The sequence below is a fragment of the Ogataea haglerorum genome, assembly GCF_019207285.1.
Source record: "Ogataea haglerorum isolate 81-453-3 chromosome Unknown 81-453-3_NODE_4_length_651989_cov_98.092404, whole genome shotgun sequence".
NCBI lineage: Eukaryota > Fungi > Ascomycota > Pichiomycetes > Pichiales > Pichiaceae > Ogataea > Ogataea haglerorum.
The window spans coordinates 279076-294694 of record NW_025065154.1 but is presented as its reverse complement, the minus strand read 5'-3'; the positions used below and the strand labels follow the sequence as shown (position 1 = coordinate 294694).

Sequence of the window (15619 nt, the reverse complement as noted above, 5' to 3'; positions counted from 1 at the left end):
AATTTTTTCACTGCTGAATTTTCACCATTTTTTAACCATGTCCGTTCCTCAAGTTTCCGTCGTCAGCCTCGACGGCAAGGCCACTTCCAGCTCTCTGCCGCTCCCAGCCGTGTTCAAGGCTCCTATCAGACCAGATATCGTCCACTCCGTCTTCACCAGAGTCAACAAGAACAAGAGACAGGCTTACGCCGTCGCCGAGAACGCTGGTCACCAGACCTCTGCTGAGTCCTGGGGTACCGGTAGAGCCGTTGCCAGAATCCCAAGAGTGGGTGGTGGCGGAACCCACAGATCCGGCCAAGCTGCTTTCGGTAACATGTGCAGAGGCGGTCGTATGTTCGCTCCAACCAAGATCTGGAGAAGATGGCACGTCAAGGTCAACCTCAACGAGAAGAGATACGCCACTGCCTCTGCCATTGCTGCCACTGCTGTGCAATCTCTTGTGCTGGCCAGAGGCCACAGAGTTGAGGAGATTCCTCAGATTCCGCTGGTTGTCTCTTCCGAGCTTGAGTCTGTCACCAAGACCAAGGAGGCCGTTGCCGTTCTGAAGGCTGTTGGTGCCCACAAGGACGTCGTCAAGGTCATCAAGTCCAAGAAGATGAGAGCCGGTAAGGGTAAGATGAGAGGCAGAAGATTCACCCAGAGAAGAGGCCCATTGATCGTCTACGGTGAGGACAAGGGTCTTGTCAAGGCTTTCAGAAACCTGCCAGGTGTCGAGACCGCTCCGGTCACTGCTCTGGGCCTGCTGCAGCTGGCTCCGGGCGCCCACTTGGGAAGATTCGTCATCTGGACCGAGTCTGCCTTTGCTGCTCTGGACTCTGTCTATCAGTCCAAGTCCGGCTACGCTCTGCCAGCCAACATTGTCTCCAACACGGACGTCACCAGACTGATCAACTCTGCTGAGATCCAGGCTGTTGTCAGACCGGCTGGCCAGGCCACCCAGAAGAGAACCCACGTTCTGAAGAAGAACCCACTGAAGAACAAGCAGGTTCTGCTGAGACTCAACCCATACGCCAAGGCGTTCTCCGAGAAGAAGCTTGGGTCTGCCAAGGCCGAGAACAAGCCAGGCAAGCCATCCAAGGGCCAGTTCCTCGAGGTTCTGAAGAGCAACTAGGTTAGCGTAGGCACCAGGAATCTAGTTTTTTCAATTTAACCGAATTAAATCAAAAAAATAAAATAAAAAAGTAATATTGCCGCAGCCCCGGCGGTTCCCCAGACCACACCTACCACCGCATCCATGACCAAACGTCTGCCCCTCGAGGTCAAGCTCTCGCGCAAGGCCACGCGCGTAGCCTGCGAGTTCTGCCACCGCAAACACCTCCAGTGCAACGACGCGCGCCCGTGCGCGAACTGCACCAAGCGCGGGCTCGCAGACTCGTGCCGGGACTCGGTGCGCAAGAAAAAAAGCGTCTACAGAGACGAGTCGCGCACGCAGTCGAGCAGGCAGTCGTCTGTGGCGTCGCAGGAGGCCCCGCTCGCCGGCTTCGACTCGCTGCGCTTCGCGTTTGCGCCGGACCCGCGCAACTTCGAGTCGACGATGGCCAACGACGAGTACGCGCAGCTGACGGACCTGCTCAACACGAATCCGCCGTCGCCCACGGACGATTTCGTCGATTTCGAGGAGGACAAGGAGTTCCGGCCGTTCATCGAGATCGACGTCGAGAGCCTGACGATGCGGTCGTCGTACCCGAACAACGAGACGCCGAACTCGTACGTGTACAACGAGTGGCACTCGGCGATGCCGAACGTTGCCCGCGAGGTGCCCGCGGCGCCCGAGCAGGACGAACACTACGTCGCGCCGATCCTGGTGCGCCAGCGCGTGAAGCACCCGGACGATATCTATCTGACCCAGCTGATCAAGCCGTACCGGTACCCGCGCGCGTACCACGCGCTGATCTCGTATCTGAAGCAGCGGTTCAGCAAGAGCCAGCTGATCGAGATCGCCAAGTGCATGGCCAAGTACCGGCCGTCGTTCATCTCGGCCACCAAGTCGCTGCACGAGAACGACTTGCTGTTCACAGAGCACTCGTTCCAGCGGTCGCTCCTGGAATACGAACATCTGATCGCGCTGTCGCCGTCGCCGATCGCGATCTGGCGTCGCACGGGCGAGATCGTCGCGCTCACAGACACGTTTGCCGTCATGACGGGCTACTCGCGCAAGGCGCTGCTGTCGAAGCGCACCTTCATTGTCGAGCTGATGGACGACGAGAGCACGATCAAGTACTTCCGCAGCTTCAGCGAGCTCGCGTTCGGCGACCTCAACGCCACGTACCTCACCGACTGCAACCTGCGCAAGGCCGAGGACCGCAACTACCTGCGCTGCTGCTGCATCTGGACCATCAAGCGCGACGTGTTCGACATCCCGATGCTCATTGTCGGGCAGTTTCTACCGGTGCTGGACAGGGTTTCATAGATCTATCACTATCTAATTTATCTCCAGGATCTGCCCGAAAAGCTTGCCCGCAGCAACCACCTCCTCATCAAAGTACCGCCGCCCGACCAGCTGGTAGCAGATCGGCGCGCCGTGCACGAGCTCCGGCTTGTACTTGGCGTGCTCGATCGCCTCGATCGTCGACCGCGGCGTGTAGTCCGGCTTCGTGTCGACGTTTTGGTCCGCGTACAGCCCCGTTGGAGCCGTCAAGCCGGGCAAGTCCAGCAGGTTGAAGTGCGAAGTGTAGCCCCAGTAGTAAGGGCCCTCGACGCCGTCCTGGACGCACACGGGGGCCGTGCCGCAGTAGTTCGGGCACAGGATGAAGTCGACCTTGTTCTGGACGAAGTAGTCGTTGTACAGTTTGCGCAGCCTGTCGCGCTGGTAGTTGAGCTCTCTGTTCTCGGTGACGGACAGCGCGCGGTCGCCTTGCCCGAACGAGAGCGCCCATTTCGTGAGTGGCAACAGCGGCTCGCCCGACGGCCGCAGCATCTCCTTCTGCGCATGGTTGCCGTCGCAACTGTACAGCAAATTGGCCACCTCGTACAGCTTGTCTGTCTCGAGCGGCTTGAACTCGATCACGTTGACGCCCGCCTGCTTGAGCTTGCCCGCCGTGTGCTTGAGACCGCGAACGACCGGTGGCAGCGGTCTCACGAGCCCGTCGTCGTACATCACCGCAACGGACAGTTTCTGCGGCTCGGGAACGGCGACCTGGCGCCACGGGATCGGGAGCGACCACGGGTCCAGGTCCCACGGCTTGCCCGCGTTGATGTACGCGCTCATGAACAGCTCGATGTCGTCGACGCTGCTGGCGAGCGGGCCGGCCACGGCGACGATCGACTCCTGGCCTTTGCCCGACGACACGCCGCCAAACGTCGAGATCCGTCTCGAGGTCGGGCGCAGGCCGTACACGCCCGAGAACGCGGCCGGCGCGCGGATCGAGCCGCCGATGTCGGTGCCCACGCCCAGCGGCGACGCCCGCGAGCCCACGCTGGCACCCTCGCCGCCCGACGAGCCGCCCGCCGTCAAGAGCGAGTTGTGCGGGTTGCGCGTGCGCCCGACAATGTTGTTGTTGGAGTCCAGGTGCATCAGCGTCTGCGGCTCGTTCGTGCGCACGTAGAACACGGCGCCCAGGTTCCGCAGCACCTGCACCGTCACGGCGTCCTCTTCAGGCACGTTGTCCAGCCACGCGACCCAGCCACCGTGAGTTATCTTGCCCGCGTGCCCGATCTGCTCCTTGAGCGAGATAGGAATGCCGTGCAGCGGGCCGGCCAGCTTGCCGTGGACAGCAAGATACTCGTCCAGCTGCTGGGCGCGCTGCAGCGCCTCGTGCACGAAGAACTCGCACGCAAAGTTGGTCAGCTGGTGCGCGATGACGGCCCGATGCGCGAACGCCTTGAGCACCGCCACAGCAGTCAGCTCTCTGGCTTCCATCTTGCGCAGCAGCTCCGTCGCGGACGACTCGGTGATTTCGCGCTCCGCTGGAGTCAGGTGTTGGGTTTCCTTGAGGAATTGCACGGTGTTGAAGCTGGCCTCGTCGAGATCAGCAGGGATCTCGGACTCGGGCAGCCTGTACTCCGCCGGCAGCGAGTCCGCCAAGGCCTGGCGGTACGCGGCGATCTTGGGCTTCCACGACTCGAACAGTTGCGGGTCCGACACGTCGTCCGTGAACTTGTACAGGGATTCGATATTGGCAGGGGCAGACACAGACAAAGGCAGAGACACCATGATTAAAAAAATGGCAGCTGCTGGCAATGCGCTGCTATTTATTTGGCACTGATAAGTCAGATCGGGAATTTCCATGCGGAATAAATTGTCGCTCGTTTAGGCAGTTCTCCTCGGCGAGAGCACGGCCATATAAGAGCGCGCCATTGCAAAGACGAGCCCTGGCAAGCTCTGGCAAGCTGGCAGCAGAGAACGGCTTGCAGCGACAGCTGCTGTGCCGGTCGGTACGCAGCCTGTGCCCGTCCGCTCGCGGGTGCTATGTACACCTCGCACCCACAAAATTGTTGCATTTTTTTTATTTCGCCCATGTCCAAATCACGAACCAAGTCCGGCTGTTTTACCTGCCGAAAGCGCAAGAAGAAGTGCGACGAGCGGTTCCCCGTGTGCTCGGGCTGCTCGCGCAACTTCCTGCACTGCTCGTGGCCCGAAAAACGAGGTGCTGCGCTGCCCAGGAACTACGAGATAAAAGCCGCAACGTCGCCATCACAGCTGCCCCAGCCCGACCCCGAGGACCCCAGCGAGTACCTGATCCCCTCGCACATGTGCTTTGTGTTTGAGCTCGACTCCTACAAGCACCAGGACCGCAAAATGGCGCCGCGGTTCGACATTCTGACGTCCGAGCCCGCGCTCGACGTGCTGGTGGAAAACGCCCCGCCGTTCTCGTGGATCATCGTCGCCATCCACACCTTGCACGCGCTCGAGACGAGCTTGCGCGAGCTGCTTGATGCGCAGACGCTGGGAGCGCTCGCAGCGTTGCCCGACAGCCATACGGTCCTCAACGTGTTTGTGCGCAACTTCCCCATTGCGCTCTTCTTCTGCAACACCGCCAAGCTGCCCTCGCCGTACGAATTCTACCAACACAGCTTCAACTTCACCGCGCTCGTGGAAGTGCCCTTCGCGTGCGACTGGCACGTCGGGCAACAGCGCGCGCTTCTGCTGGAGTCGCTCGAGACGCTCGCGAAGCTCGCGGACGCGAAAACCACAAAGCTGCTCGCCCCGGTGAAACACAAAATGACGCTCACGTGGACGGCCATCCAGACGCTCGAGATCCAGATCCCGCTCCAGGACCTCACGCCGGGCCAGTGCCAGACGCAGCGGAACCTTGCCGTGTGCAAGGCGCTCTTCTATGCGCAGGAGATTCTCTACTTGAAGCTCGCGGACGCCGCCACAGAGGCGGGCAGCCCTGTGGTACAGTTCTACCTCGAGCAGCTGGTGGCCGAGCTCGGCGCGCTGTCGGGCAACTCGCTCACGCTGCTGCTGTTCCCGCTACTGATCGGAGGCTGCGTGGCCCGCAAAATGGCGCACCGTGAATTTTTCTCCAAAGAATTACATATCCTCGCCCAGGACCAACAGTACCCGCTGGCGCGCAGAATGGCGGAGAAACTGGAGGACCTGTGGTGCGAGGAGGAACAGCACACCGCGTCCGCGTACCAGTGGCTCATATCGACGTGCGGTCCGTGATCCCCTCGTAGATCTCGCCCACAAGCAGCTGGTACGTCGGGAGCAGGTCTCTGCCCGAGTGTGCGCTGCGCTTTCCGCGCTCGTCGGTCTCGCTCGCGTCGACGGCGGCCTGGAACTCCTCGAATTTGGCCACCATCAGCATCTTCGTGCGTTGCACGATCGAGTCCATGCGCACCTTGTCGGTGGTGCTGAAAATCGGCTTTTCTGTCTGGTCGATCAAAATACTCGCGAAGTTGTCGATCTTGGCGAGCAGCTCCAACACGAGCTGGAAGTCCTGGAACGAGTCGAGACGATACTTCTCCAAATAGTCCGCCAGATCGCCCATGATTCGGATGAGGTACGCCGGCTGCCCCGCGACGGTCGACGGGTCGATGAGGTCGATCTGCAGCTCATCCTCGGGCTCGGTGCCAGCTAGGTTTGAATGGTAAATAGGCGGAATCTTTTCCGTCCCGTAAAGCGAGACCCACAGCAGTAGCACGGCGCTCGTGATCTGCTCCAGCAGCCGATCCAGCGTGTACTTGGAAACGTCGTCCGGCTCCTGCTGCGGAGGGGGCGACGCGTCGATCTCGGCAAGCGGCGATTTTTCGGTCTGCTCGTCGTCGGCATCGTTCTCGTCATCATCGTTGCGCAGCGAAAGGTACTTGATAAACATCCGCTGGATCTGCAGCAGCTTGGCGTCCATGTACGCCACCAGCCGGCTCTGTTGCGCTCCACTAAGTTTGCGCGGGCGTTGGGGCGGCCGCCGCACGAGACGCGGCGGCTCCGACGCAGTGAGTCCGCGATTCTGTCCGAACGGATTGACCGGTGACGGCCGATTGATTAGCGCATCCAGGTCGGTGAAATCATCAAAACTGTTCGTGGTTGCTGTCGGGACCATCTCGACGCTCTCGCTGCTCACGGCCTCCTCAGAGGCGGATGACAAATCCAGAGCCTCGGCGAGATCCTTCGGTATGTCGCGATCGGTCAATTCCACCTCTTGGTCCGGTTCAGGGTGTCGTGGTGTAGACGGAGCGTTCATGGCGAAGAATAGTGTGCTAATATTTTTCTGGTACACCCTTGCACCACAAATGCCTAAATCTAATTTAATTCAGCTCCTGCCTTATCAGGAAGGTGCATACACGGTATATAGATAGCTTTCAGTGCTGTTTTTGTTACCTGAATGACTACCGCACACATTGCAGTCCCGAACGGAAAGAAGTACCAGCTGGAGACCGGCGTGTTTATCAACAACGAGTTTCTGGCCACCGACAGCCAACTCGCCGTCGAGGACCCCGGCACCGGCACAGAGATCTGTGCCGTCCATCTTGGCGACGAGAAACATGTGGAGCAGGCGGTGAAGAGCGCGAGAAAGTGTTTCACGGAGGTGTGGCGGACCAAAAGCGGCCGCGAAAGGTCGGACCTTTTGCTCAGGATGTCGCAGCTGATGGTCGAGAACAGCGATCAATTGGCCGATCTCGAGGCGCTCGAGAGCGGCAAGCCGAAGGCGACGAACGCCATTTTCGACGTGCTGCACTCGGCAGACGTGTTCCGCTACTACAGTGCTCTGGCCATCACCGCCGAGGACGGTAAGACGGTCGAAACAGAGCGGTCGAAATTCACCTACACTGTGACGGAGCCATATGGGGTGTGTGCTGCCATCATGGCGTGGAATTTCCCGTGTTCCACGTTTGCGTGGAAGGTGGCTCCTTGTCTGGCTGCAGGCAACGCCATTGTGGTCAAGCCGTCCGAAAATACGCCTCTTTCTGCCCTGTATATGTGCGAGCTGTTTGTGAAGGCTGGAGCTCCGGCTGGACTGGTGAACGTTGTCTGTGGTCTCGGAACCAAGGTCGGATCTGCCATTGCATCGCACCCGGGCATCGACAAGGTCACCTTTACGGGAAGCACCGGTGTTGGTAAGACCATCCAGAAGCTCGCCGCAGAGAACCTCAAGGCATGCACTCTGGAGTGCGGCGGAAAGTCGCCGCTGGTGGTGTACGACGACGCGGACCTAGAACAGGCCGTCAAGTGGGCTGCGTTCGGCATCTTCTTCAACAAGGGCGAGATCTGCACTGCCTCGTCGAGAATCTACGTGCAGGCGGGCATCTACGACGAGTTTCTGGAGAGACTCAAGAATCACGTCGAACAGAATTTTGTGCAGGGACCGCAGTTCGCAGAGGGCGTCAACGTCGGCCCACAGGTGTCCAAGGTCCAGCAGGACAAGATTCTGGACTACATCAAGATAGGACTGGCTGAGGGTGCCCGACTTGTGTGCGGAGGCAGCAAAGTGCCCGACCTGGCGGGCTATTTCCTGCAGCCAACAATTCTGGCCGACTGCTCCCAGAATATGAGAGTCGTCCAAGAAGAGATCTTCGGCCCCGTCGTCACAGTGTCAAAATTCGGCACAGACGCAGAGGCAATCGAGTTGTCGAACGACTCCTCCTACGGCCTGGCCGCATATCTGTTCACCCAGAACATCAACCGGTCGCAGAAGTATATCCGCGAGGTCCAGAGCGGCCAGGTGTTTGTGAACTACACGTTCGCAACAGATTACCGCATGCCATTCGGAGGATACAAGATGTCAGGAATTGGCCGCGAGCTGGGCGAGGCCGGTCTGGCAGCCTTCAGCCAGACAAAAGCGGTTCACATAAATTTATCCAGTAAACTGTAACGAAATTATTTTTATGTAACGGTTTCTCTAAGATTTTTCTTTGATTTTTTTTCCAAATCAACTTATTCTACTACTCCTGCTCGCTGCATATACAACTCTGCGATGCAGAGGCTTCAGAACGCGCGCATTCTGCTGAGCTCGCCGGGGCGAGTATGCCTCCGGATCTTCTCCATGCGAGTAGAGCTTGACTGGGGCCAGCTAGAGCGAGACAAACCGGTTACCAATATGAACCAAGGGGGTGTCGCAGGGTTTCGCCCTGGGCTGAGGCTCAAGACCATCTCGCACGACCATGATGATAGACATGAACAGCACGCCAACAACGATGTATATAAAGAGCTTGCGCCGAATGAGCCACAGCCGCAAAACCAGGAGTTATCCAACGATCCACCGCAGGAGCCAGAAAGCATGCCGCAGAGCGAGCGTCCAGACTTGTCGAGATTACTCCGCATCAGCAGACGACCCATGGAGGTGTTTCTGAGGGGTAAGTACAAGCAGCAGTCCTGCCAGAAGCACTCCGAAAGGCCTGTCCCCGATTTTTTACCACCAGATATGGCCCAGCTTTTCAGAACGAAGCAGTACGCCGAGTTATACCGCAGGCTCGAGTCGGTGTCTCTGACGCCACTCGAGCTGGAACAGCTGCTTCTCATGTCTGGCAACTACACCTTCATCTACAAAATGGTACAGAGATTTCGCAACGTTTTCGACTACGCCGGCTTGAGCATTGCATTTCTCGAGCGCCTGCTTCTCGTCCTGTACATGAACTTCGACTACACAGAGTTTGAACGCATATTCAGCATCTACCTGAGTCGTGTTGACGACCCCGATCCCGACGCTTTCCGGCTAGCTCTACGTGTGTATCTGCGCACAGAAAACGTGAGCGTGGCCACGCAGATATTTAATCAGACAGTTATGTCATGCAGAGAATTGTCCGCCGACATTCTGGACTCGTACCTAAAAGACCTGCAGCAGACCACGTCCAATCCGTCGCTCTGCTATATGGCATACCGGTTGTGGCACTCCAGAGGCCACAGCATCCACTTTCGCACGCGGGTCCTAATATACAAGATAATGATGCGCCACGGTACACGAGAACAAGAAAAATGGGTTATACAGCATATGGAAGACACGAAAAGCCACAAGGTGTGGTTCCTGGACGAGCTGGACGAAATCGAAACTGGGCGACAGGCCCGCGAATACATCTCGACTGTCTATGTGGAATGGGTTGAGCGTTTAGAGCCCGAGGAATGTGAGTGCTTCCGCAAGGAGTGCATAGACATGTTGATGAGAGTTGGAGAGGTCTCGCTGGCCAGGCGAGTGCTCGAGGACGCTGCGAGCGATGCGGAGTTCAAAAACCTGCTCCGCAGAGTCTTATGGTGGATTCAGCGCGACGGACAGCCCGAGGTGTACGCGGAGCTTTTGCTCAAGGTAGCCAGGGAAGCCGGCCTGGAGTTCCAGGAGGATTATTTCTATAACTTGTGGAAAACCTACGTGGCAGCATACCCCATGATCCGCACGCCTATCACGCGGAGATTTGTGCAGGAGCTGGAGAGCAGCGACAACTTCTCGCTCCAACGGCTTGCGCACGTGATCAGGCTCGACGAAAAAACCGGCAAGCACCGTCTCTTGCGCAGGAGCATAGTGGGGGACCGGGCAGAGCCCGTGCTGCCGCGGATGAAGGCGATCGACAGCCGGATGCGCAACGGGATCTGGCCGCACAAGGGCATTTTGACGACGGCACTAAAGACGTCGCGGTCCATCGAGGAAGTCGAGCAGCTGGTGAATTTTATACGCAGCAACCCGAAAATCGCCAGCTTGGACGAGCCGTCGCTCAAGATGCTGGTTTTTCTCAAACGCAAGACTCTCAGCCCGAAATTCCGCCTCGGCACCTTCAAGTTCCTCTCGTCGATCGTGGAGGGGTACCGCGACTCGCTGACCGTTTCAGACTACACGAACATGCTGCTGGATGCCGTCAAGTTCCATAACCGCGAGTTTGGCATGGTGGTCATGGACAGGATGACCGGGGTCTCGCCACGCAGCAACACCGAGCTTCTGAGGGCTGTGTACGCTATAATCAAGTTCTATCTTGAGCAAGGGCGTCTGGACCTTGCGATCGATATCCTAGAGCAACTCAAGAAGGACAAGACGTTTTACCCCACGGACCTTTTCATGCGCAACACCAAATCCATCTGTGAGTTATACGCCCATAACCTCGACGTGCAAGACAGCGACGAGATCAGACAGAACCTTGTTATATACCTCGAGCACACGATCAACGTGCTACGGAACCAGTACGACCACGTCAGCACGCAGCACATGCGCAAACTCGACGAGTATCTAGAGAAAATTGGCCGCTGGAGGGAACTTGTACAAAGATAGACAAATCGAACAAATTTCTATTTAACGTAAATATTTTTTATGATCCACATCGATGGAAGTGCTCAGGTTATTGCAATCCTTGGGGGATGAGAACAAGCAGGACCTGATGCGACGCAGTGTCGAGGTCTTTACTTGCACCATCTGTCAAGAATTGATGGTGACTCCGTTTACGGTCGCGTGTGGGCACACTTTCTGTTACGAGTGCCTGTCAGACTGGCTCAAGGTGAAGCACTCGTGTCCGTTGTGCCGCCAGCGCGTGCGGCGTGTTCCTGTGTTCAACGTCCCGATGAAGCAGCTGCTGGAAAGTTATCTGGAGGCAGTGGCGAAGGACCACCCGGACCAAAAAGAGCCCATAACCAAAATGATACGCGAGCGCAACAGGTTATACGAGAAAGACAACCACAACGATACGTGTTTCAAGAATCTGTTTGACAACTACTCGGAGGCCATTCTGGACACCAGTGACGGGATCCCGCGGTGCAGCGTCTGCCACTGGGAAGCACATGGTTCGCGGTGCCTGAATTGCGGGCGACGCCTTCTTGCGGCTTCCAACGAGAGATTTTCGTCCTCGGACAGCGAGGCTGACCCCGAGTACCATGACGAGTCCGCCTCGTACGGCGAGGAGAGCTTCATATCTCTGCTAGAGCGCGAGAGCCCAGAACTTGCAGACGCCTGGCGGCAGCGGGAAACCCTTCGACTGTTTATGAATGCGCCGTCTCCTGGCGAAGAGGATGACGATTTCGACGACGATTACGTTGACTACGACTTTGAGCGCGACCTCAGGGACGCAGACAGCGAGCCCAGCGACATAGACGACGGTGATGAGTACTATCGACCTGCGAGCACGCGGCACCGGTCGAGAATCCTGTCGAGCGACAGCGACGAGGAGTGGACGGAGTAAACCAGGTGGCGAGCTTGGGTTATAGGTTTTCGGTTATAGGTGGATAAACGGAATTGTATGAATAGTAACGATCGTTATCTGTGAAATTAAAAAAGCAGAAATATTAGCTAGCTTCGCTGCAGCCAGGTGGAATAATCACCTAATTTACATAATTTGTCCCAGTAAGCAGGCCCGCTGTTGCAACACACGAGGACTAGCGTTTGACAGAGTCTATGTCACATGGGGCAGGGAAACAATACAGGGCCGGCTATCATGACAAGAAGGATGTCATGGTCCGGGGCATCTTGTTTGGGTAAGCGTATTTCCCAATAGGGAACACTGTGATCTAAAAACAGAACACAGCATTTTTTGACGGTGGGATGCGGAATGAATGAATGGCTAGAAAAAATCGGCTCGGCTTTGGCAAGTTGAGTGAAAAAAGAGCTGGCGAAAAAAACCTCAAAATTTATGATAGTGCATATAACCGATCCTGGTCCGAAACCGGTGCAGATATTTTGCTCTTGGCAATTACGTAGTTTAGCTGTAGAAGCTGGGGTTGTCTATCACGGACGTCCGCTGAGGTTGGTGGGTGAAGGTGAGCCACCTGGGGCCAAGGATGGACAGGTTGTAGTTATATGTTCTGGCTCCGCTCAGCTCCGGGTTATAGCCGTCCCTGGCTCAATCCTGCAACTCTCCCCTGGATCGCAAATCGTTAACAATAGCACACAGAAAGAAACGATAGCGTAGAAAGGCGGGTAAGATATACCTACACAACGTCTCCGCGCAACGGTATCCCTTAGATAACCGAGTGAGATGGAGCAGCTCGCGGCTAGATTGAGTGCGTTGCGGTTCGCACGGCAAGCTCGAGCCATCATCGGCTACGTCCCGGTGTCCAATTTTCACGCAAATTATGCCGTCCCGGATATCCCGTTGCTGAAAAACAATAGAAATCGGTTTTCACGACAATATCGACCAGTGAAAAAACAGCTAAATAACTCGTTGGTCGGAAACGTTGCTGTGGTTTGTGTTTCTTTTTTGCCTCTTTGGTACCGATTGTTGTTTACTCGATTTGGACGAACAAAGTCCTTCGTTTCACGGTGCATAATTTGCATCCACCTCTTAAAAATGCAGTATCTTTCCTTCGTTTTTCTCCATCCAACTTTATATCTTTTTTTCTTTCAGTTCAATTGCTAGAATAGAGACTCATCATGTCTGCAACTGAACCAACCAAGGAGAAAGTTCCTCTTCATGAAGATGATGAGGAGGAAGACGACATCGACCAATTGGTGATGGAATTGCAATCCAATCACGGTGGTGAAGACGGCGAGGAGGAGGACGAGGAGCAGGACCACTCTTCCTTCAAGGTCGTTCCCGACGAGCTGTTGAGAACCGACCCGAAGGTTGGTTTGACCTCCGACGAGGTTGCTAAAAGAAGAAAGAAGTATGGTCTCAACCAGATGGCCGAGGAGAAGGAGAACCTCGTGCTCAAGTTCTGTATGTTCTTTATTGGTCCTATCCAGTTCGTCATGGAGGCTGCTGCCATTCTGGCTGCCGGTCTCGAGGACTGGGTCGATTTCGGTGTTATCTGTGGTTTGCTGATGCTGAACGCCTGTGTCGGTTTCATCCAAGAGTACCAGGCTGGTTCCATTGTTGACGAGTTGAAGAAGACGCTGGCCAACACCGCCACCGTCATCAGAGACGGCCACCCGGTCGAAGTTCCTGCCTCTGAGGTCGTTCCTGGTGACATTCTGCAGTTGGAAGACGGTGTTGTCATCCCTGCCGACGGTAAGCTTGTTTCCGACGAGTGTTTCTTGCAGGTCGACCAGTCCGCCCTTACCGGTGAGTCTCTGGCCGTCGACAAGAGATCTGGCGACCCTACCTTCTCCTCTTCCACTGTCAAGAGAGGTGAGGCTTTGATGATTGTTACTGCTACCGGTGACTCCACCTTCGTTGGTAGAGCCGCTGCCCTGGTCAACAAGGCCTCCGGCGGACAAGGTCACTTCACCGAGGTCCTGAACGGTATCGGTACCACCTTGCTCGTCCTGGTCATTGTCACTCTGCTGGTTGTCTGGACTTCTGCCTTCTACAGAACCGCAAAGATCGTCAGAATCCTCAGATACACTCTTGCTATCACCATTGTTGGTGTGCCGGTCGGTCTTCCAGCCGTCGTCACCACCACCATGGCCGTCGGTGCTGCTTACTTGGCCAAGAAGCAGGCCATTGTCCAGAAGCTGTCTGCTATCGAGTCTCTTGCCGGTGTCGAGATCCTGTGTTCCGACAAGACCGGTACCCTGACCAAGAACAAGCTTTCCTTGCACGAGCCTTACACCGTCGAGGGTGTGGAGCCAGATGACTTGATGTTGACCGCCTGTCTCGCTGCCTCTAGAAAGAAGAAGGGTCTTGACGCTATCGACAAGGCTTTCCTGAAGTCCCTGATCAACTACCCTAGAGCCAGAGCCGCTTTGACCAAGTACAAGATGCTTGAGTTCCAGCCATTCGACCCTGTTTCCAAGAAAGTCACTGCATACGTCGAGTCCCCAGAAGGTGAGAGAATCATCTGTGTCAAGGGTGCTCCATTGTTCGTTCTGAAGACCGTCCAGGAGGACCACCCTATTCCAGAGGACATCCTCGAGAAGTACGAGAACAAGGTTGCCGAGTTTGCTTCCAGAGGTTTCAGATCTCTAGGTGTTGCCAGAAAGAGAGGCGAGGGCCACTGGGAGATCCTCGGTATCATGCCATGTATGGACCCTCCTAGAGACGACACTGCTAAGACCGTCAACGAGGCTAAAGAGCTTGGTTTGAGAGTTAAGATGCTGACTGGTGACGCCGTTGGTATTGCCAAGGAGACCTGCAGACAGCTGGGTCTTGGTACCAACATTTTCGATGCCGACAGATTGGGACTCTCCGGAGGAGGAGACCTGTCTGGATCCGAGCTGTTTGACTTCGTTGAGAACGCTGACGGTTTCGCTGAGGTCTTCCCTCAGCACAAGTACAATGTCGTCGAGATTCTGCAGAAGAGAGGTTACTTGGTTGCCATGACCGGTGACGGTGTCAACGACGCCCCATCTCTCAAGAAGGCCGACACCGGTATTGCCGTCGAGGGTGCCTCGGACTCTGCCAGATCTGCTGCCGATATCGTTTTCCTTGCTCCAGGTCTTTCTGCCATCATTGACGCCCTCAAGACCTCCAGACAGATTTTCCACAGAATGTACGCCTACGTTGTCTACCGTATTGCTCTGTCTTTGCACTTGGAGATCTTCCTTGGTCTGTGGATTGCCATTCTGAACGAGTCGTTGAACATCGACCTGGTCGTCTTCATTGCCATCTTTGCCGACGTTGCTACTCTTGCCATTGCTTACGATAACGCTCCATTCGACCAGAAGCCAGTCAAGTGGAACCTGCCAAGATTATGGGGTATGTCCATCATCATGGGTATCATCCTTGCCATCGGTACCTGGATCACCTTGACCACCATGTTCCTGCCAAAGGGAGGTATCATCCAGAACTTCGGTTCCATCGACGGTGTCCTGTTCCTGCAGATCTCCCTGACCGAGAACTGGCTGATTTTCGTCACCAGAGCCACCGGTCCATTCTGGTCTTCCGTGCCATCGTGGCAACTGTCGGGTGCCGTCCTGATTGTCGATATCATCGCCACCATGTTCACCCTGTTCGGATGGTGGTCCCAGAACTGGAACGACATCGTCACCGTTGTCAGAGTGTGGATCTGGTCCTTCGGTGTCTTCTGTGTCCTTGGTGGCGCCTACGTCATCATGTCTGAGTCCGAGAAGTTCGACAGATTCATGAACGGCAAGCCTCTCAAGGAGAGACCTCCTCAGAGAACCCTGGAGGACTTCATGGTGGCCATGAACAGAGTCTCTACTCAGCACGAGAAGTCCAACTGAGCTAGCACTTGAATGGGTTAATAGAGGACTGCTCCCCCGTTATTGATATCTTGCTTCCTTAGTGCCCACGACAGCCTAATAACTAATATTTGCTCTATTTAGGATGTTCAGTTTTGTGATCTAAGTGTCATTAGCATGATGGATACAATACAATATACCGTTTTTGAATTCTGTAGAGAAATACAATATATTCCTCTGTGGCG

At 56.0% G+C, this 15619-nt stretch overlaps 10 protein-coding genes across 10 annotated transcripts; 8 read left to right on the top strand and 2 right to left on the bottom strand.

The window, feature by feature from the left end:
* Nucleotides 1–37: 37 nt before the first annotated feature.
* KL911_001728 (uncharacterized protein) lies at nucleotides 38–1111 on the top strand (the record flags this gene model as incomplete). The annotated part of the gene is made up of 1 exon (XM_043196718.1): nucleotides 38–1111. The coding sequence occupies one exon, from the start codon at nucleotides 38–40 to the stop codon at nucleotides 1109–1111; it is 1074 nt and encodes a 357-aa protein (XP_043055489.1).
* A 123-nt stretch (nucleotides 1112–1234) lies between these two features.
* On the top strand, nucleotides 1235–2410 carry KL911_001727 (uncharacterized protein; the record flags this gene model as incomplete). Its single annotated transcript, XM_043196717.1, has 2 exons — nucleotides 1235–1285; nucleotides 1358–2410. 2 exons carry the CDS (start codon nucleotides 1235–1237, stop codon nucleotides 2408–2410), a joined length of 1104 nt encoding a protein of 367 aa, XP_043055488.1.
* A 12-nt stretch (nucleotides 2411–2422) lies between these two features.
* On the bottom strand, nucleotides 2423–4228 carry KL911_001726 (uncharacterized protein; the record flags this gene model as incomplete). Its single annotated transcript, XM_043196716.1, has 1 exon — nucleotides 2423–4228. The coding sequence occupies one exon, from the start codon at nucleotides 4226–4228 to the stop codon at nucleotides 2423–2425; it is 1806 nt and encodes a 601-aa protein (XP_043055487.1).
* A 228-nt stretch (nucleotides 4229–4456) lies between these two features.
* Nucleotides 4457–5460, top strand: KL911_001725 (uncharacterized protein; the record flags this gene model as incomplete). The annotated part of the gene is made up of 2 exons (XM_043196715.1): nucleotides 4457–4932; nucleotides 5040–5460. The coding sequence occupies 2 exons, from the start codon at nucleotides 4457–4459 to the stop codon at nucleotides 5458–5460; spliced, it is 897 nt and encodes a 298-aa protein (XP_043055486.1).
* A 128-nt stretch (nucleotides 5461–5588) lies between these two features.
* Nucleotides 5589–6629, bottom strand: KL911_001724 (uncharacterized protein; the record flags this gene model as incomplete). Its single annotated transcript, XM_043196714.1, has 1 exon — nucleotides 5589–6629. One exon carries the CDS (start codon nucleotides 6627–6629, stop codon nucleotides 5589–5591), a length of 1041 nt encoding a protein of 346 aa, XP_043055485.1.
* A 141-nt stretch (nucleotides 6630–6770) lies between these two features.
* On the top strand, nucleotides 6771–8258 carry KL911_001723 (uncharacterized protein; the record flags this gene model as incomplete). The annotated part of the gene is made up of 1 exon (XM_043196713.1): nucleotides 6771–8258. One exon carries the CDS (start codon nucleotides 6771–6773, stop codon nucleotides 8256–8258), a length of 1488 nt encoding a protein of 495 aa, XP_043055484.1.
* A 171-nt stretch (nucleotides 8259–8429) lies between these two features.
* On the top strand, nucleotides 8430–10634 carry KL911_001722 (uncharacterized protein; the record flags this gene model as incomplete). Its single annotated transcript, XM_043196712.1, has 1 exon — nucleotides 8430–10634. One exon carries the CDS (start codon nucleotides 8430–8432, stop codon nucleotides 10632–10634), a length of 2205 nt encoding a protein of 734 aa, XP_043055483.1.
* Nucleotides 10635–10686: 52 nt separating this feature from the next.
* On the top strand, nucleotides 10687–11535 carry KL911_001721 (uncharacterized protein; the record flags this gene model as incomplete). Its single annotated transcript, XM_043196711.1, has 1 exon — nucleotides 10687–11535. One exon carries the CDS (start codon nucleotides 10687–10689, stop codon nucleotides 11533–11535), a length of 849 nt encoding a protein of 282 aa, XP_043055482.1.
* Nucleotides 11536–11982: 447 nt separating this feature from the next.
* KL911_001720 (uncharacterized protein) lies at nucleotides 11983–12261 on the top strand (the record flags this gene model as incomplete). Its single annotated transcript, XM_043196710.1, has 1 exon — nucleotides 11983–12261. The coding sequence occupies one exon, from the start codon at nucleotides 11983–11985 to the stop codon at nucleotides 12259–12261; it is 279 nt and encodes a 92-aa protein (XP_043055481.1).
* Nucleotides 12262–12722: 461 nt separating this feature from the next.
* Nucleotides 12723–15416, top strand: KL911_001719 (uncharacterized protein; the record flags this gene model as incomplete). Its single annotated transcript, XM_043196708.1, has 1 exon — nucleotides 12723–15416. One exon carries the CDS (start codon nucleotides 12723–12725, stop codon nucleotides 15414–15416), a length of 2694 nt encoding a protein of 897 aa, XP_043055480.1.
* Between the last annotated feature and the right edge of the window lie 203 nt (nucleotides 15417–15619).